This window comes from Aulostomus chinensis, chromosome 3, assembly GCF_037954235.1.
Source record: "Aulostomus chinensis isolate RoL2024-O1b breed Wild chromosome 3, RoL_Achi_v1.0, whole genome shotgun sequence".
NCBI classification, from domain to species: Eukaryota; Metazoa; Chordata; class Actinopteri; order Syngnathiformes; family Aulostomidae; genus Aulostomus; species Aulostomus chinensis.
In genome coordinates this window covers 5,704,626-5,724,648 of record NC_141322.1, presented here as the reverse complement: position 1 = coordinate 5,724,648, position 20,023 = coordinate 5,704,626, and the positions used below count along the sequence as shown (strand labels likewise).

At 45.2% G+C, this 20,023-nt stretch overlaps 2 protein-coding genes across 3 annotated transcripts; one reads left to right on the top strand and one right to left on the bottom strand.

The window, feature by feature from the left end:
• The first annotated feature begins 426 nt into the window (after nucleotides 1-426).
• On the top strand, nucleotides 427-7,790 carry cyb561d1 (cytochrome b561 family, member D1). The gene is made up of 4 exons (XM_086198325.1): nucleotides 427-686; nucleotides 779-1,153; nucleotides 1,971-2,008; nucleotides 4,722-7,790. Exons 2-4 carry the CDS (start codon nucleotides 997-999, stop codon nucleotides 5,226-5,228), a joined length of 702 nt encoding a protein of 233 aa, XP_086054451.1. The 5' UTR covers nucleotides 427-686; nucleotides 779-996; the 3' UTR covers nucleotides 5,229-7,790.
• Nucleotides 7,791-10,898: 3,108 nt separating this feature from the next.
• On the bottom strand, nucleotides 10,899-19,191 carry zbtb40 (zinc finger and BTB domain containing 40). 2 transcript variants are annotated; one of them, XM_086198324.1, is made up of 12 exons: nucleotides 19,099-19,191; nucleotides 18,321-18,511; nucleotides 17,431-17,849; nucleotides 17,095-17,279; nucleotides 16,164-16,374; nucleotides 15,704-16,081; nucleotides 14,628-14,834; nucleotides 14,354-14,518; nucleotides 13,470-13,684; nucleotides 13,236-13,392; nucleotides 12,911-13,134; nucleotides 10,899-12,572 (listed from the first exon to the last, which is right to left on the bottom strand). In XM_086198324.1, the coding sequence occupies exons 2-12, from the start codon at nucleotides 18,470-18,472 to the stop codon at nucleotides 12,357-12,359; spliced, it is 2,529 nt and encodes an 842-aa protein (XP_086054450.1). In that variant the 5' UTR covers nucleotides 18,473-18,511; nucleotides 19,099-19,191; the 3' UTR covers nucleotides 10,899-12,356. The 2 variants fall into 2 exon arrangements, with proteins under 2 accessions (XP_086054450.1, XP_086054449.1); XM_086198323.1 differs by having other exon boundaries at nucleotides 10,901-12,572; nucleotides 15,704-16,084.
• Between the last annotated feature and the right edge of the window lie 832 nt (nucleotides 19,192-20,023).

The following is a 20,023-nucleotide window of genomic DNA, read 5'->3' as shown; positions in this document are numbered from 1 at the left end:
AATATTTAAAGTTAGAATTTATGATTTTTTTTTTCTAGCTACCTACAATCAATTTCAGCTTTTGTTTGTAACTGTGTCACAAGTTCAGCAACGTGTAGGCTGCATTCGTAAAAGTGACTGCTTATTTGGAACACAAATTAGAGATCCTATAATTAGGAACACAAAGAGGAGTTGTTTACATCTGTGTTTCAGATAAAGGTATATCTGTAAATTATTAAGGTACTCTTAAGTACTTTAATTTTCAAATGATAATTTTATTTCTAAATGTGATATGTTCCAAGTACATCGTCACCAGTAGTAAGAGAGACGTGCCGTGGGGATCTAACTCATCTGTAGCACCTTTCACGAGTGAACGACGGTTAAACTAAAAATAGAAAGTGGAAGTGAACTATTTCACTGCCACATTTACTCTTCGGCAACCAGGAAGTGAAATCAGAGGTCAAAAATCTCAAACCTCAGAAATCAATACAAGTCACTGAGAAAGACGTCCTCATTTTGTACAGGACGCCCAGTGTGAGTGACTGAAGTCCGGAGCTTTGATTTGTTCGGAGGCGGGACGTGAATGTGGAATGATCAGACTAGACTGGACATGACACCTGCCTGATGTTGGCTTCACCGGGAGAGAGAGCGCGCAGTCTCCGGTGCTCCCGCTCTTGACACCGGTTAATTTCGCTCTTTTTGAAGCGGTAGAGCGCCATCGTTCCGATCACTTTATCATTTTTATCAGGTCCTAATAAAGCCGCTGGAATTGAACGCGTGGGTTTTATATTTTATTCAGAAACAACGACATGACACCGAGGCGTGGAGTTTGACAGACCGCATACCGGAAGTGCAATATGCTCGTCGTTGTTTCTACGCTGACCACAGATACGTCCGCCGCATCTGCTTCCCGCGGAACGATGGAGCTTCTACGGTGTCGCGGCACTTTTGTCTCACTCTTCCGTCCCGTCGGAGCCGGCAGGTAGCCGGAGCGTGGGGTCCAGAGTAGGCGTCGGCATGCGGTCGGATGTGGAGTACAGTCCTGTGGGAGAGGGGCTGGGGATGCGGGACTTCTGGCTGTACGTGTGGATGCGGAGGGCGGCGGTGATCTGTGCTCATGTCACCGGCCTGGGCTTGACCCTCCTCATCTCTCTGCTGTCCAGACCGGGGACCAGTGAGTTAGGACACACACACACACACACACACACACACACACACACACACATCCTTGTACTTCAATCTTTGTGAGGTCCTTCATTGACTAATACATTCCCTTGCCCCTACACCCTAAACCTAACCATCTCAACTGACTGCCTGACCCTAACCTTGATCCTAAACCTAACCTGAACCTGATTCTAACCTCGGCTCGAAAACCAAGTCTTGACCTTCAAACGGCCCTTTGAAGAAGTGAGGACCGGCTAAAATGTCCTCACTTTCCAAAAATGTCATCACTCTGTTGGTTAAATACGTATTCTAGTCCTCACTGTGTAACAAGTGCAAGAACACACACACACACACACACACACACACACACGTAATAAGACTGTTCTTAAGTAATTTCAGAAACGTCAAATACACAGAGGCCATTTAAATTTATATTTGTTTGAATGTAAAGCAATATTTTCTTTGTTTTGATTTCATTTCTTTTCATGGCTGTTTCTTGTCCGTCAAACTGTCAGTGGAATAAAACAGAGAGTGGTGACTTTAGAGAGGATGGGGCCACTCAACGATGGATGGGTCAATGACGTGACACTATTATTTACCTGTTCATCCGGTGAACTTTTATTGAAGTCTTGAAAATTAGAAATAAACATTTAGATCAGTTGGATGCGCAACTTTTTAAAAAACCCTCATTTGACGAATGTCTGATTTTTAGAGACTTTTTAGAGTTTTTTTTCTGTTGATGTAGAAGATTAGAACCAAAAATGCAAGATTGTCCTTTAATTGCAGCAAAGTTTCGGATCACTAACAGATATTTCTCCTTGTTCCAGGTCTGTTCTCCTGGCATCCAGTGTGTATGTCTTTTGCAGTAAGTTCACACACACACACACACACACACACACACACACACACACACACACACACACACACACACACAGGCATTTAGGGGCGTGTATATTAATTGTCAAGTGGAGGGGCTCTTTCATTCATTCATTCATTTATGATTAACCAGCAGCGACAGGCAGGTCTCCTACGTAAATGAAGCTGATAGAATAAAGAAGGGACGAGAGAGCAAACACGTTCTTTCCCCAGCTGAGCAGGAGCTCTCCACCTATGTCTGTCTTTCCACTGTGAATAATTGATAGCAGCGTTGGGACGTCACCTATCATGTTACAAACTGACCTGCTGTGTGTTGGCGGCACTGAAACGACTCCCTTTCTCTCTCTCTCTCTCTCTCTCACACACACACACACACACACACACACACACACACACACGCATGATGAATCTGTTACGATGAATCACAGTGAAACTCTTGAAAACATTCCTGCTCTTTGAGCCGTCAGCCTTTGATTGATGTGAGTGGTTTTATTCCACTGAAATGAATTAATATTACGCACAATAGAAGAGTGTTTATAATTCTCTCTCTCTCACTCACACACACGCACACACACACACACACACACACACACACGCACACACACACACGCACACACACACACACACACACACACACACACACACACTACTTTGTCATCTGAATCCCACTCAGACTGACTTGTGATTGTTGGCATCAAGTCTGTCTGTCTGTCTGTCTGTCTTTGGTCAAAGGAAACTCACGAGTTCCCTCAGGTCTCGATGTCTCGGTGAGGCCTTCGACCCTCACATGCAAGAAATCATCAAACGGTTGCGTCCATCTTTTCTGCGTAATTAAGAGTTAATGACTGACATCTTAACCCCCCCCTTTTCCCCAATAGACGCTGAAACACTGAAACTATTTTTCATGAAATTCATGATTATGAATATGTTGCTTTATGCTTCGTACAAACGCAAAAAGTCTGATCTCATCACCTCAACCGTAACAGTGTGGCCTGAGGATGTGAGATGAGCTCGCCCTCGTCCCTGCCTGTTCCTCATAATGACATCATAAGCAAACGCTATTTTTTGGTTATATTTTTATAACTATTTACATTTTGGATCTTTATTTACTCTGTTTATTGTGCTGTCAAACTTTGGCTGCTGCAGCAATGTAAATTACCCCACTGTGGGACAAATAAAGGTTTTATTAACATAGTACTACTACTACTTCTACTACTACTACTACTACTACTACTAATAATAATAATAACAGTCTTTAATTATAATAATAATAACAATCTTTAATATAATAATAAGCTTTAATTATAAGAATAACAACAATCTTTATTAATAATAATAATAACAAAACATTTAATTATAATAATAATAAAACCCTTTAATGATGATAAAAAACAGTATTCATAATAATAATGGTAATAACCTTTAGTTATGATAATAATAGTGATAATAATGAGACTCCTGTGGTGCTCTGTTTGCGTGTGATGGTTGATATTTATTGTGTTTGTTCATCATGTGTGTTGCTGTGTGTTGTCTGTGGTACTTGTATAACCTGTAAGAGTTACATGAGGTTTGCTTTTCGGAGAAATAAGTTGGTTGCTCAGAATGGCTGCTGTGAGGAGGGTCCATCAGAACAGGTTTGGACCGGTCCGGCTGCATGCACGCGACACCTCCTGCTGCCACGACCATTGCCGTGGCAGCTGCAGCTGATTTGGGAATGTTCACGTGGGGTCTAGCTGTAGTTATGATCACCGCTAACCAAACGTTCCAGACCACTGGACACATGGACCCCAGCAGACTGGGAGGCACCGCTTCAGATTTCTTTGCCAATGTTTCAGGGCTGATTCGGCCAGTAACCAACGTCAGTATATCCATCCAAAAATCCAGTTTATGTAGTATTTAGATTTTACACATACTGCAAAACCCATGTAAATATGACTGAAGACACCACACATTTGTTGATTAGTCAAGTCATTTGTAAAAGTACATAAATCACATAATAACCTTGTTGTTTTCTCAAACAACCAAAAATAAGAGAAGAAGAGGCACGTATTACAAAATGCCTACCGTCTGACGCTACTGTCGATGTGCTGGTATCATCGCGCATCCCTCGACTCAGTCAGTTTCTAAATAAACTGTAAAATAAAGGGAGTCACACGGAAAACCTTCTTTATTTGAGCGGCTGGGTTTTATTTAACTTTTCACTCTCAGTGTTGAAGAGTTCATCTCTAACAGCCCAAAGGGTCAAAAAAAGCCAGTAGCAAACGGAGTACAACGATGAACACTATCAAGGCTGCTCTCTGGCAACGGTCCAGTCTTCCTCTCCTGTGTGTGTGTGTGTGTGTGTGTGTGTGTTTGTGTGTGTGTGTGTGTGTGTGTGTGTGTGTGTGTGTGTGTGTGTGTAACTGTTAGAATCGTTGTTTTTCTTTTGTCATTTGTCATTCTCTGATTGGACAAAGGAGTTTTGAACCCCAAGTACATAAAGCAGATGGAACCCCTGTTTTTGAAGTAAACAGCCACCTTTTACTTGGTATCAGCTGATACACAATTTTAAAGAATAGTAAAAAGTTTTACTGCATTGAATAAATAACGAAAACAAAATATCTTCCAGTCCAGTAGTGAACTTGGGAACACGTCGCGCTCCTGCATGTGGACCTGCGGCGCTGCGAGTACCTGACGTGTCCGTGCTCTTCCTCCTCCTGCAGTACTGCCTGTGTATGACCGAGGGCATCCTCCTCTTCTCCCTCGAGGCCTCCCCCCTCTGCTTCAAATCTCGGAAGGACAAAGTTAACCTCCACTGGGTGTGTCAGGCTCTGGTTCTGGTCGTCGCCATGACTGGGCTCAGCTTCATGGTGGCCAGTAAGAATGTGTCAGAGCGCCCCCATCTGGTCACCTGGCACAGCCTTCTGGGCGTGTGCACGCTGGCCGCCACTGTGCTCCAGGTGGCGTGTGGCATCGGCGTCATCTTCCCCAAGCTGCTGAGTCTGTCCTCGCCCCCACCGAGGCTGAAGCTGTACCACGCCACCTGCGGCCTGGTGGTCTACCTGATGGCCACGGTGACCGTGATGTTGGCCATGTTCACCGACTGGTTCCAGGCGACGGTCAAAGGGTTGGCGTGGTGGGCCTTCCTGCTGCTGCCCCTCTTTCCTGCCCTGGTGGTGATGAACCAAATTACTAACGCTTACCTGCCCCGCAAGAAGATCACCAGCTAGGAGGCGGGGACGGTGGTGGGGGCGGGGCCATCAGCCAACAACAGCCTGTGAGTCTGGTAAGGTGCCTCAGGCGACTCACGATCCACGATCCTTTCGCTCGTGAGTCTGAATTCTACACGTTAATAGAAAATTTAAAAAGTTTATTTATCATCTGAGAATAAAGTCAGAGCTGTGACTTTTTCTCCCGGGGCTCTGACTTAAATTTCATATTTTCTGAGCTTAAGTGAAAATGTGATTTAACTCTACGACTGCGTCTAACTCCTCCAGAGGAGCCTTTGCACTACATGAACAGTTAAAGCAAAAACCTGAAGGGGTGAAAAGCCCTTTGACTGCTGAATGTGCTGCGGATGATAATACACCAGCATGTATACTGTATTTATTCTGTTACGGTGTATTTGTGTCCGTGTGCGTTGTGGCTGCTTACAGGGGCTTTAATATTTAAACTTTCTAAGTGATGAGCACGTCATGTGAAAGTGCTCGGCCACGGTGACCAACCCAAGCAACTGTACCTTCTTTAGCTTATTGTTTTGGTCTAATTGCACATCCGCAGCTTCTTCGCCTCCTCAGCCTGGTCCAGAGCATCACCACACAGCTGCCGCAATAGAAACATCTGGGTGAAGTAGCTGGAGGGGAAGTGGGTGTGGGACTCCAGAATCACCCACTAACATGGCTGCTGAAAGGGTGCCCAGGCAAACGTTTGCTAACGTGCTAGCCACGGCGATGCTCAATGACAAAAGAGCTGCTCTTGTATAAAAGTGAAGCACTCTCTCCCCATTCAGACGCGTAGTGAATGTTTCTGTGGATGAACAAGCCTGTCGGTGTCTCTTCATGTGGTTGGAAAATGAAACGCAGCTCTGCAGTGCAGCGCGAGAGACAGTCCAGCAGCGTGAGAGACATAGGACATGAAGCTGGGACAGGGACGCGCCACGAAGAGGATTTGTCTGTTTGAAAACAGCTATTTCACGGTGCACTCACGAGTAACTGGGAAGTGGGAAACTTCCAACCTCAGAGGAACCAGGAATATCCCACAGGGAGGGTCTAATCTTAATGTCTCCTCAGAGGTTTGCTGTCGCTCGACATGGCACATTTGTGCTGAGTGATGACAAATCAGAGCCCAGTCCAGGTCTTAACTGTCCAAACAATACGGCTGACTAAAACTGTCTTTATTAGCCAGCTAATGCAATGTTAGCCTTGTGGCTAGCCTCTTGGCATGATCTGTTATCAGTTGTAATTAACCTCTTGAGCTTTATTTTGTTTTGTCTGAGCTTTATTTGGGTGATCCTGAGATCATCTTTGCAGGTTTTTGTTTGTTTGTTTGTTTGTTATTTTGATAGCATAAATGGAACAGACTTCCCGGAGGCAACCGTGTTGGGGAATCTTTGGAAGACATGCGGCTTTCTAAACAAAAACGACCAAAGTATCTACGGGGCTAAAGGACCAGTCATTATCTGTGCACACACAGGACGTGATTTGAGATGGGTGGACTCCCCTCTGAGCTTTACCAACTTATGAGACCAGGAAGCTGTTATTCTGCCCTCTAGTGGTCATAAAAATCAATCGCGAGCTTCTAAATAGAAAGGTTACACTCATCCAGATTTGCAAAGAGATGAGGTCATAGGAGAGAATATTCCTGCTCTACATGCAGCTCAAGTTTTTGTTCTTTCCAAAAAAAAAAAAAAAAAAATCATTCAAAATTCCTGGTTCTCTTTCTCCGGGCAGCAATCAATAACAATTTCCAGGACATGTGGTCTTTAACGGGAGAGCGTTAGCATCTCCATGAATGGTTTCCTCATTGTGGTCGTGAGCTGTGCGTATCTGTGGACGCTCGTATTGTGATGTTACAAATGTCTTGGTGTTGCTTACAAAACCAAAGCTTTCTTCTTCTTCTTCACCAACGTAAACCTCTGGGAACCAGACACGCAAAGGATGAAGCTGAGCGTCTCTCGTTAGGACTCTTAATGCTCCGATCACAACAGCTCCAACGAGCTGCGGTCAAATGAATACGGTCCCAACGCTCCGATGTCCTGACAGTACATTGTGCTGCCCTCTGAACTCTGAACCTTCCTGTGGAGCTTGAATAATATATACAGAGCTTGTTGGGAGTGTTACTGCCTGACAGGCAACATTTAGGGCAAAAAAAACCAACACAAACAAGTTGCTGTGCTCTGCAGTTTTGCGGAAAAAGCGGGTTCTTTTATTTTAGGGTGAAATATTCACTTGAGGCTGAGATCCAGGTGGATTGTTCTTTGTTTTATTGGATGTTCTGATTCTCACTCTAGAACCTCAGTTGCTTGACCAGTAGAAACTGGTACACCGGGCCCACCACATGTAGCTTGTTCCCTCAATTTAGTTGTTTTGAGGCCACAAGATAGAACGTGTTTTCGCAATTTAATTATTTTGAGGCTTCAAGATATAATTTGTTCCCTCAATTTAGTCATTTTAAAGCCACTTGATAGAATTCGTTCCCTCAGCTTAGTAATTTTGTGGCCACGGGATAAAACTTGTTCCCTCTTTTTAACGAATTCCTGACGGCAGCACCTTAACTTGTTCAAAAATATGAACGCACTAAATTGAGGGAACCCTCCAAGGCCCAGGAGTTCTCTGCTTACCTGGCTGCACATCTGGCTTGGCCCTCAGTAAAGTCCCGCTTCCCTCTCTAAGTATGGTGAAGGTTCTCCGGCTGTTGTTCCTCTCTCTCTCTGGGTTCTGTTGGACTAAAAATGCAATGAATGTATAAAGAAATGGAAAATGCTTTTTTAATCTTGTGAAGTCAAAATGTGCTGAAACACAAGCGAGTGGTAGAGCAAAGTGGACCTGAACCGACCTTTGTGGTCGCTGTGTAATCTTTTACCCAAGAATGTATTTTATTTTCCCTCCTTACATAGCATGAATATATGTTATGCGTTATTAAGTAAGGAGAGCCAGATGTGCTCTTTCCTCGGCGCTCCACTCAGGACTCTGCTGTCTGAGCCTGTTCAGAGACTTGATGGGGGTTTGTAGCGATCCAGCTCGTGTCAGCGGGGTGCTGCCTGTCAACCTGTGACCAGTAAATAAAGCACTTGAATTTTGATCTTCTCGTTTTATTAACACGTGGACAACGCCATTTTTATGGGCGATAACAAACGTACACAAAGCATAACATATAAAACCTATACGAACAAATATCCAAACCATAACAGGAGTAGGGAGTGTGTGTGTGTGTGTGTGTGTGTGGGTGTGGGTGTGGGTGTGTGTGTGGATGAAAGAGTGTGGTATTAATGTTACAGTGCACTAGTAAACTGACATATTATGATAATAATGTCATATAAAGTAATGACATATCAAATGACTATAATATACGACTTATTACATATACACACACATGTACAAGCTCATATGACATATTATGATAATTACTAGTTTATATAGCAATGAAGGGGTGAGGACAGACCGGGGCTTTGGGGTAGCGAGTGAGGGCCTGGCTCCACTGGTGGCACGGTGGTGCAGTGGTCAGCACTGTCGTCTCACAGCAAGAGGTTCGAGTCCCGGCTCCATCACGGGGTCTTTCTGTGTGAGTCTGCATGTTCTCCCTGTTCCTGCTGGGTTCTCTCTGGTTCTCCAGCTTCCTCCACAGTCCGAAGACATCAAGAGGGGACCAGGTTAATCCAGACTCTAAATTGACCGTAGGCGTGGCTGGGAGAGCCAATGGTTGTCTGTCTATATGTGCTGGCCCTGCCATGGACTGGTGACCCGTCCAGGGGGAACCCCGCCTCTCACCTGAAGGCTGCTGGGATAGACTCCACCCCCCGCGACCCTTAACAGGATAAGCAGAAGAAAATGGATGGATGGATGGCCTGGCTCCACCTCCCTGCATTGATTTTATAGTAACAGCGTTTTTATTCATCATTATCATTAAGGATGATAAAATAAAGTAAGTAACAACATCGGTTATGATGATGATAATAATTATTATTATAATTCTGAATCAGTAGGTAATTTATATTTATTTTTAAAAAAGCGGAAGCATGCAAGACTGACTCATGAGAACTGAGGTCTGACAAACGTACAGTTACTACATGTTAGGGGGGCGGGTGCCAGCGCGCGCGCGCGCTGGCTGGGGCCGCATTGGTCCGTTCAGCTACTGGATGGTCAGCATGAGCGTGTTGGTGGAGACAGGACATTTGTGATCCTTGTGTTTCGTCTCCGCAGAAGCCAGCAGCACGCTGGCATCCACCACCTCAACCACTGCAGCGCCTCAAATATGAAAGGGATTGTTGTGGAATTCAGTGTGCTAACTTTCATCTTCATCATTATTATTAGGGCCTGAGCCAGAAGGCACTTCTGGTTCCATTTGTATTGTATTTATTTATTATTTTATCCATGCAACCCCCTCCAAAACCACTCACATCCTCACCACCTTTGTAGTCAGGGCTAATTAGTGAGTGCTAGCATGTTAACGACAAAAACCAAAATCATCTCTGCTCGACAGTTAACGACGTTGAGATGAAGCGCAGCCGTGGCCACAGAGTTGAGCTGCCAATCTTCAACTCCTCACTATAAACTAACACCTCTAACATCTGGCTGTTTCTACTGTGGTACAATAAATAACAGAACTCCGACAAAAGTGAATTCAAATGATGCTGAGGTGAGGGTGTTGAAGTGCGTGGTACTGAGTTTTCAGTAAGTTAAAGTACACATTCTATATGGTGTTGGTGTATTTCAGTGTTTGGGAGCGTTCAGCCCTCCGATCCTTGACCTGGAAAACTTGTCTTACAGTTGTCTGGGTTCCACTTCTGCAGCTGAGACTGCGTCCTCTGAAAAGTGTCCTGCCTCAAATTTGACAGTACATCGTCTTTATTAGGTTTTCTATTTAAAGTCTTCAAAGGAACTCGTAACAGATGGTTTCGGATGAAAGTCGTAAAACCTGCAAAGTCCACTTCAATGCAAACATTCAAATAAAATACAGGTTTCTTGACATCGTTGACACTTGAGCAAAACTACTGCAAGCGTCCTCGGGTGGGCGTCGCTGCCCTCTAGTGGGCGCGGCTGTCATTCCCACACTCACCACACGTTACTCGGAGTCTGCTGATAAATTGGGTGACGTCATAAATACCTCAGCCGATATTTTCCTTCATGCAGGGTCCATATGCAGAGCTCCCATGAAGGCAGTTAAATCACACATCTGTGGGGTCCCGGCCGACAACCTTTTTTTTATTCGCAAATAATGCATTTTTCAAGTTGATTAGTCAAATTTATATTCATAAGATAAATAATCGTTGACGTGCAGTGTTGAATTTTGTACGAAAAAGCGGGCTCCTGTGTGTGCGTGTGTGTGGAGCAGCGCGCACCGGTCGGTCCATGTTATTACGCGTCCTTCCTGGTATTAACCTCTTTCTCTGTGTGTGTGTGTGTGTGTGTGTGTGGGGGGGGGGGGGGTGATCACGTAATGAGCAGTGAACTCTGTTTCTCTCTCTCAAAAACCCGTTGGGTGCTAATTATTTATGTCCTTCTGAGCATTAGTCATTTTACAGACCCCACAAAGAAAAGATTTTAATTGGTTTATGTATCAGGAAGTATCAGGATCAGCCAATGTGCAGCGGTCTGACAAATCCATCGTCATCTTCCGCTTATTCCTTACTAGTAAGGGTTGTGGGGGGGTGGAGCCTATCCCAGCATCTACAGGCGAGAGGCGGGGTTCACCCTGGACAGGTCGCCAGTCCATCGCAGGGCCAACATACAGAGACGAACAACCATTCACACTCACATTCATACCTACGGTCAATTTAGAGAATCCAATCAGCCTAGTCCCCAAATTGCATGTCTTTGGACTGTGGGAGGAAGCCGGAGTACCAGAGAGAACCCACGCAGGAACAGGGAGAACATGGAGACTCACACAGAAAGACCCCGCGCCCGAGCTGGGACTCAAACCCGGAACCTTCTTGCTGTGAGGCCACAGTGCTGACCACTGCACCACCATGCAGCCGGTCTAACAAATCGTTGGATGAATATCATTCGTTGGACTATAACTCCAATAAAAAGACTATTTCCAAGTATCTCCACGGTGACATTAAATGCTGCTAATATGCAACAAATATTCGGGGTAACAGCAAATGTAACTATTAATATGTGGCATTGTACTTTAGTACTTTTGGTACTTTATATACACTTTGCTGACAGTACCCATGCACACATATTCATGATTACATAAAAAGAAATCTGGCATTTTTTTTCATAGTAGCATTTTTTTTCACTCCCCTCAACACTCCAGAATCAGCTGTGCTCACGAAAACACTTTATTTTGATGTGTCCAACACACACACACACACACGCACACACACACTTCTGCTGCTGCAATACATATTCACTGGAGCATAAATGTATACATACTCTGGTGAAAATAGTCCCCGGCAAATGCACTGACTACGTCCTGTCACTGTTGGGCTGTTTTATGTCTGTGACCCGCAGACACAGACGGACACATGAATATCAGGTGTGTTTTGTTGACAGGAGGAGAATGACACACATGAAGAACACTGACTGAAACAAAAACGACACAAGGACACATGGAGAAAAACAAACATCTTGTGGTTTTCACAGCAGAAACCTGAACGCCACAGACCCTCATCCTCAAGCGAAAGCTATTAATCCACTGTAAAGTTTGTGAACTGGCATTCTGGGAAGTGAAGTACTCAGGCAGAAATCAACCATGTGACCATGAGCTCATGAGTGTCTTCTGTTTAACTAGCACGTTAAGCGAGTACATACTGGTGTACTGGTTGGGGTCCAGACTTCACAAGAAATCAACTGAAGGTCTGAAGTGTCTTTTTTTGGTTGAATGGAGCTCATCATTATTCCCTGAGGGCAAAACTGAGATGATGATGGTGTGAGGTCATAGTGACCTTTGACCTTCAACAGCCAAAACCCAGGCATCATGCTTGAGTCCATGTGAACACTTGTGTTGTGAGAATGAGCAGAAGGACAACCTGAGAACATGGTGCTTTAAATAATCATAAAAGTATAAAATAGTCAAAGTCAACATGATGGAACCAGTGAAGTGGATTTTGGTGGTCAGTGTTTGTTTGTCTGAGGAGAAAGTGAAACCATCTCACTGCTCTGCTTCCAGCTACCCCTCAGAGGTCGAGTTCAGGGTTAGGATTCAGACCCAGACTGATTCTTTTCACAGATGAAGGTGACTGAGCTGTTGAGGAGGTCGTACATGTTGACCTCCACCACCTCTGCCGCTGAAGCGCCCTCCCTTCCTCGCGTGAGCGCCACGAACACCTGCTGGCCTGTTACCAAGTGAGACTGTTCCTCCGAGACCAGCGACTCCGCCCCCTCATCACCTGTCGTGTCAGCTGTGATCACCTGATTGGACAGAGATAAATAGATGTGAGTGCTGATGATGGAATTTTCTGTCCCCGAAACTTGACCACACCCCTAGCCGTGATGCCGTAGAGGCTTTCCCATTAGGTTTTGGTTGCAATTCAAGTGGCATAGGAATGAGTCAGAAAACCTGGGAGTGTGTTAGCATTGTTGAGCATCTGGTTCCCTCATCCCAGAGAATGTTTTGAATGCTTGAAATAAGGTCAAATAAGTTGGTTAACACAAGCTGGAGGTGATCATGGAACCTCTACTGGTCATCTCACAGTCAGGGTGCTCAAAGCCAGAGCCCAAGAAAGCTGGAGTGAGTGTTTCCAACGCACTGTGTGACTGGTGGGCGCGTCCTCCTTCTCCTGAGCCTCCACATGTTGGGAGATCAGGTGCTCCTGCAGCTCCAGCTGGGAGGTGCAGAGAAGGAAGCAGAGGGGGCAGCTGACGGCCTTGCTGCTCTGGCACATGTGCTGGCTGCTCAGGTGCTCCTGCAGCTCTTCCTCCCCACCAAGAACAGCTGGGCAGTGCGAACAATGCACCGTGGATGCTGCAGAGCCTGGAACAAACACACACACACACACACACACACACATACACAACCGTGCCTCATAGCTATCATAAACTTGATAGAGTGAATCGAGTGGTCAGCCTCCTCACCTTCGTGTTCAGCAGCTTGGTGTTTGGCTACGGTGGCAGCGCTGGGGAAGAACTTGAAGCAGACATCACACTGGACCAGGGTCTTGAGTTGCCTGGTGTGGTTAGCGAACACATCAGGGTGGTTGGTCCTGTTGTGGTACCAGAGGCCTGACAGTTGCTGCAACACAGGGAAAGAGATCTTTACATGAAATATCAAGTATTCCAAATATTATCTTTCATGTAGGTCTTGCCTACCTGATAAGACTTGTTGCAGAGGTCGCAGCTGAAGGGCTTGGTTCCAGCATGAGTAGCCTTGTGTTTGTCCAGCAGGGCGGCGCTGGTGCACACCTTGTCACAGACAGGACAGGAGTGGTACTCCTTCGGATGGAACTCCTCGATGTGCTGCCGGTGCTCCTCCAGAGATGAGAAGCTGAGGCAGCACTTCTGACAGTCGTGAGGCTCTGACACATCTGACACGAGAAAAGCCAGAGTTAGTGTGAGTGTTGGGAACCGTGGGAAGATGATTAAACAGGGAGCAGACGCGAGAATCACAAGACTCTCCCCAGCACCAGTCACAATGTTGCTGCATCCTTCCTTTGAGCATGAAAAGACTCCAACTCCCCTCACAGCGACGCTTCATGGTTGAATTTGCAGTTAAATGCAAAATACAGTTTATGGAACTGTTGTAAATGGAAGAGAATCAACGTGCTTTCATCATTTAAATTCTAACTATCTTGACTATCATTCTTCAGTCTTCGTCTGAGGGTGCTGTCTATTCATCGAGCAGCAACATGCAGAAGGAAAGTGGGGGCGGCATCAAGCTGAGACCAGAGAAACTGGGATGGTGTGAGGAAAAAAACAAGGCATGTGACATTATTTAATGCAAGCTCTATCTATAGAGATCTAAACGCTATAGTCTCATTCTGTATCTCACTTGTAAATATTATATCTTCAAAACTCTGGAATTGAACAGCTGCAATATGAGGAAAATGCCTTCAAGTTAAGTCTCACTTTCTCTCCTCAATGTGACGAATGCAGGATACACACAAACACGACAGATGAGTGACGTGTGTGTGTGTGTGTGTGTGTGTGTGTGTGTGTGTGTGTGTGTGTGTGTGAGAAATGTTGTGTATTCTTACTGTGAAAGGTGTGCAGGTGCACTGTCAGTCCGCTGGCCTGGCTGTAGCCTTTGCCGCATTCCCGGCACACATAGGGACGATCACCAGTGTGTGTTCGCACGTGACGCGTCAGTTCGATGGACTGGGCAAAGACAGCCTTGCAATACTGACAGACGTACATCTTTCCTAAAAATACACACACACACAAACAACATTGTATGGACTTGACAGATAACAGTTAACTTCTGAAATGATTCAGACTCTGTGTGTGTGTGTGTGTGTGTGTGTGTGTCACCCTCGGAGTGTTTCTTTTTGGTGTGGTAGGCGAGTGCCGCTGCCACAGTGAAACTCATGTCGCAGTGTTTGCAGTGGTAGGGTTTCTCTCCGGTGTGGAGCCGCATGTGATTCTTCAGAGACGAGTTGGCGCCAAACTTCGTGCCACATTGCTCACAAGCGAAGGGCTTCTCCTCAAAGTGCTCAGTCCTCTTGTGGTAGATCATACCTGAAACACAGGTACAGAAGGAACAGACACATGACAACCTGACACAAGGGGAGAAGAAATCCTTCGGAACATCGAGGATTCTGTTCGCGTTTCAAAATTTTAGAGCTGAGAGACAACGTCCATGTCATCTATTCATTCTCCAAAGTGAAGTAAGGAAGGTTTCTTGTTTAATGACTATTGGCCAATAATTCACAACATACATCACATAAATGGGCCATTTACTGACCTGCCAGTGCAGCGTGTGATTGGGTCTGATGCCACCCTAACATTGACAAGTAAATTCAGTAAACCTCAGAGTTTAGACATTAATTCATTAAGTATATTTAGGATTAGTATATTTCTCCATTCCACATCCACTCACAGAAGATCCAGAGGCTGACACTGTAGAATCAGAGAGCCAAGCAGTTCTGTTTCTCCAGAGGAACTGAACCCCCACCAGTAATTAGGTCGCTCCTGTCTCTCCACTGTGACTTTGCCCGGCAGCAGTTACCAAAGCAAACACAGTACCATTACCAACTAAGAGGATGTGTAAGAAGCCAGATGACCAGATTATTTAAAATACTTATCAAATTAAGATTATATCAATATTTTATACTTTCAATTTTCATGGTTATCATCAATATCCATATATCATGACCCCCTAACATGGTGGAAAATCTTTCTGGCGTGGGAACGACCATCAGACTGAGGGGTTTGTTTCTTTCTGGTGTGAGATTTCTGATGTGACAAACATGGCAGCTTGACTTCTACTGATTCAGATTTTTTTACGGCAGAATAATGAGAACTCTAATGAGTCGAACCACACCAACAGAAATCCGGCAGTTCATCACGGAGAATCCCTGACTCCTCCTACACTAGCAGATTCTCACCTGATGGGTGGGCAAAGGTGCGTCCACAGAGGTCACAGGCTGCCTTCTTCTTGACTCGTCCAGTGTTGCGGTGAGCCTCCACTCTGTGGCGCTGCAGAGCCCGCTGGTTGCAAAGCTTCTTGGGACACTGGGGACACTGCTGCTCACACTCCTGGGACATGGAGCAGCGCTTCACGTGGGCCACCATCCGACACTTGTAGGCAAAGCCCTTCTTACACCAGCGGCAGGAGTAGGGCCTGGAGGAGGGGGGAGGAGGGGAGGAGCCCGCCGCAGTCTCTGCATCTTTCTCGTCATTCTCGGACTCCTCTTTATTGTTTTGTTCCTCTCCTTCATCCTCCTGGTTTCCTTCGCTGCTGTTGCTGTTCTGCTGCTCCGAGGCTGCTGTGAAACACAAGGGACAGAAGTTTATTCATGAATGTTACGTCGTTCGGAGGTGTGTGTGCTTGTCACTCTGTTGTACCTCCACTTTGTCCGTCCAGTTCCGCAGTTTTCTTCTCCTGCTCCTCCAGCAGAGAGGCCAGCGTCGTGGGGAAGGATGAGGGATCCTTCTGTTGGACAGTGCAGAGCAGCCTGAGAAGAGACCCTTCACTGATCAGCCCCTCCTCCATCCTGCTCACCAGCTTCTCCACAGCCGAGCGAGAATCAGCCTCCTCACAGCACTGACACACAACCTGGCAGGAGAGGACATGGCACATCTCACACAGTGGCAGAGCCATAATCTAGTAAGAAACCTCAGTCTTAACTTGTTTCTTTTAAATATTTTTTTTCTGTAGATTTGAATCCAAGACTTCATCTGTATCAACATTTGGATGAAATCAGGTTCGAAAAGGAACACAATTCCATCAGTGCATAAAAGCTAGGACCTTTCAGAAGTTGTTTTACTCCTAAAATTTTCTGTTCCACTCATAGATATTTTTTGCCAGATTATGACCACATTTGCTCTCTTTCTCTTAACAGAGAGGCTCGCGTGTTTACAGCAGTAACCTACAACGACCTCATCAACACCAATGTTGAGGTCAACCAGGACTGTAAGAAGGGAAACCGCAAGCCCTGAATTAAGGTGACACCAGCTATGTGGATTTCACTTAAAGCTGATGGCGACTGACAGCTAACAACAGCAAAAACGCCCACAAATATCAGTTTAAAAACCCTCAAGGTCATCGTCTGGTACCGCCCACATCTTAAATATCCAGATGCTGTCAGTCACTGTAAGCTTCAAGCAACATTTGTTTGTGGCTGGCTCTTTCTGCACTTTGGAGGCACAGAAAACAGACGCAGGAGGGAAAACATCTTCATGAACTCAAGACATCAACTTGACTACTCGTAATGTAAAATAAACTTTCGAGGTTTTGAGCAAAACAAGATTCCAGGGCTGGGACGGCCTGTTCTACCCGTCTCTCCTGTTCATCCAGACTGCTGCCGGCCGCCTGGCTGAGCAGCTCCAGGTTGGTGGACATGTTAGCAAGAACCTCTATCAGCTGAGACGAATGTTTCGGGAGACCAGTGGCAGAATCGCTAGACTTGTTGGCTGCACTCGTGTTACTCTCCTCATCTGAAGGGTTGGCTTCTTCACACGCTGTGAACATGCAGACATAAAAAGATTGAAGGTACTTGGAGAGTGAAGGACAGTACCTGGGTGGTTGTACTCATGCCTGATCAGTTATTAACAGTTTATTAATGTCTCCAGTGTGTGTGTGTGTGTGACATGCTAACCATGTAGCTCTGACCTGACTCAGCGAGCTCCAGACAGGCTCGTTTACATGCTGGCTCTTGTTCATCTTCATTCTGACAACCCTCCATCTTTGGCGCCGCCTTCACCGCCACGTCATCCGATGTCGACTTGTCAGGTGAGACCAAAGCGTCCGTATTAGTGCTCTGGTCTTCATTGACCTGGGTGAGGGTTAGGGTCTGCGTAGAGGGTTGTGGGGTCAGGGGTTGCTGATTGACCAGGTTTGTGAGGACGTTTTTAAAACCCACAGCCACGTCAAACATCTGCAGGCTGTCTGCGGCGGCCACGATGCGGCTGACGTTGTGTTTGCCCAGAGGCAGCTTGCCGGTATAAACCATGTCAAGCAGACAGCTAAACTCCTGCGAGGAAACCACCGCCGTGTCGATGGAGACGACGTCTGAGCTGTCAAGCAGTGACCTGAGGGAGATGAAGACCATTTTATTTCTTTCCCTGCTCTTATCCATCAAAGCTTTGCCACTGCAACTCACAACTCCGTCGTCTCATCCACTTTTAACTACAACGCATGGACAAGCAATCGCTTGAGAATTTTAAAACTGCTACGGTTTTTTTCTCTTATTTGAAAACGATTATCATTCATTTACAAGGTACAAGGTATGCACAGTATATGTACAGCGTGTGTATACTGAATATACATACGTGTATAATTCCTTAAATGCTCTGTTTAATTCTGTATTAAAATAATTAAAAATGCTAACGAATAAACAATACAAAAATACAAGATATGTTCAAAAGAGTTTGTAAAAACACTCGTTATAAAGGCAGTGCTAGGAAACTGTGACAGCGAATGTAGAGACCTTGTGTCTTTGGTGTTACGACTTGAACCCTGACATCGAGTTCACAAAGTGAGGTACGGTGGTCGCACACTACCTGAAGAGCATGCTGGAGGCAGCCAGCACCAGCTTGTGTGCCCGGTGAGGGCTGTCTCCCACCAGGATGGTGCAGTCACAGAAGTGGCCCTCCTTCCTCAGGGCCCACAGCTGCTGCATCAGCTGACTGCTGTAGTTGGGCAGCTCCATCATGTTGTCCAACTGTCAGGAGAGGAAGAACGTCCCACTCTCCTTTGTCCGGGAAAACATAACATATTGCCCAAACTTTATTTCCACTCTTGGCTACCTACTGGCATCAGCAATATAGGAAAATGTCATATAAGCACTTTTATATATCACAAATTATATTTTTTATGGACACCAAACAAGAAGGGGCAACTTTCTTGTGGTTAATTGGCATTGTTCAATGCAAATGATCATGTTGTGAGCCTGAAACAGAATGCCTCCCTTAAAAATATGACGTACACTCTAATATTTCAGTAACCTGACAAATAATTCATTTGTGATTAGAAAGAATTTTCCATATGAAAATGTGTAGTCAAGTCATATTTTGCGAGCTTCGCATCGTCACGACATTCTCAACATCTGAGCGTGTAAACAGAGGAGCTGTTGTTGCTCATAGACTCGCCTTAATCTCTTCGTGCTAGCTTGCTAGCTGTTAGCCAGCCATCAGTCACTAGCTTTAGCTGCGACTGCTAATGTGTTGTTGAGAAGAAAACTCATATTTGTTCGGTGAAAAACACTGGGACAGAGGAGCAACACGACGAACAAAACGCTGACGGCCAGCCGACACGCAGCCAGTCAGAGGAGGTCTTTACCTTGAATAATTCAAACGATCCGTTTCTTTATTTAAACCTCTTTGTTGGACAAATCTTGTGCGCGCAATAAAGCTTAGCCGTTTTGAAGATGGCGACGGGCGGTACGGCAAGCAACTGAGGTCAATTCCGGCTGCGGACAAATTGAACTTTTTTTCGGGTTCATCGTTTATTTTTAAGTAGCAAAAACAAAAACAAAAAAAAAAACTCGATATATTAAAAAAGCCCAAGTCATTTAATTAATTTGTTCACAATGACGGACAACGCATATCAAACAGGTCAGATTGAGTCATATGTTTATATCTTTGATTATATGTTTATATAGGTATACCTACAATATGCTAATGTTGTATTTACAATAAAAATGCGTTTTTCCCAACAACACATTCACTGTGCATCAAAAAATGTAAATTGAAGATTGTTTCAATTTAAAAATGACTGCATAATACAGCATCTAGAATAAAATGTTTCCCCTTTCAAAAATACCAAGTATTTCATATTCAAGTGCACATCTGATCTTCTTTTAACAGGAAAAGGTAAGAAACTAAAAAACAAAACAGTGATCAAAAATTAGGCTGTGAGGTCATCGATAGCGCTTCTCAACTTTGATCAGGTTCACATGAAATCCTCCACATCCTTACTCTCACAGGTGTACGCTAATGCATCTGGACATGGTTCCAGAGTAATTAACGAGAGAGGGCCACCTCACGAGTATTATTCCAGAGATTAAATTACCACTCATCCTGAAGTTTCACTAAATATTGTTTACAAATGCTGGTTCAGGGCTTTTAGCTTTGTCTGCTGGGTTCCGAGCGCAGGACTCCATCCCTGGTTGGTCTGATCAGGGGAAGGGCGGCCCTGACCAAGCTGGGCTCCCCCTGGCTGACGTCAGTGATCGATCAGATATTATTATAACATATTACATAAA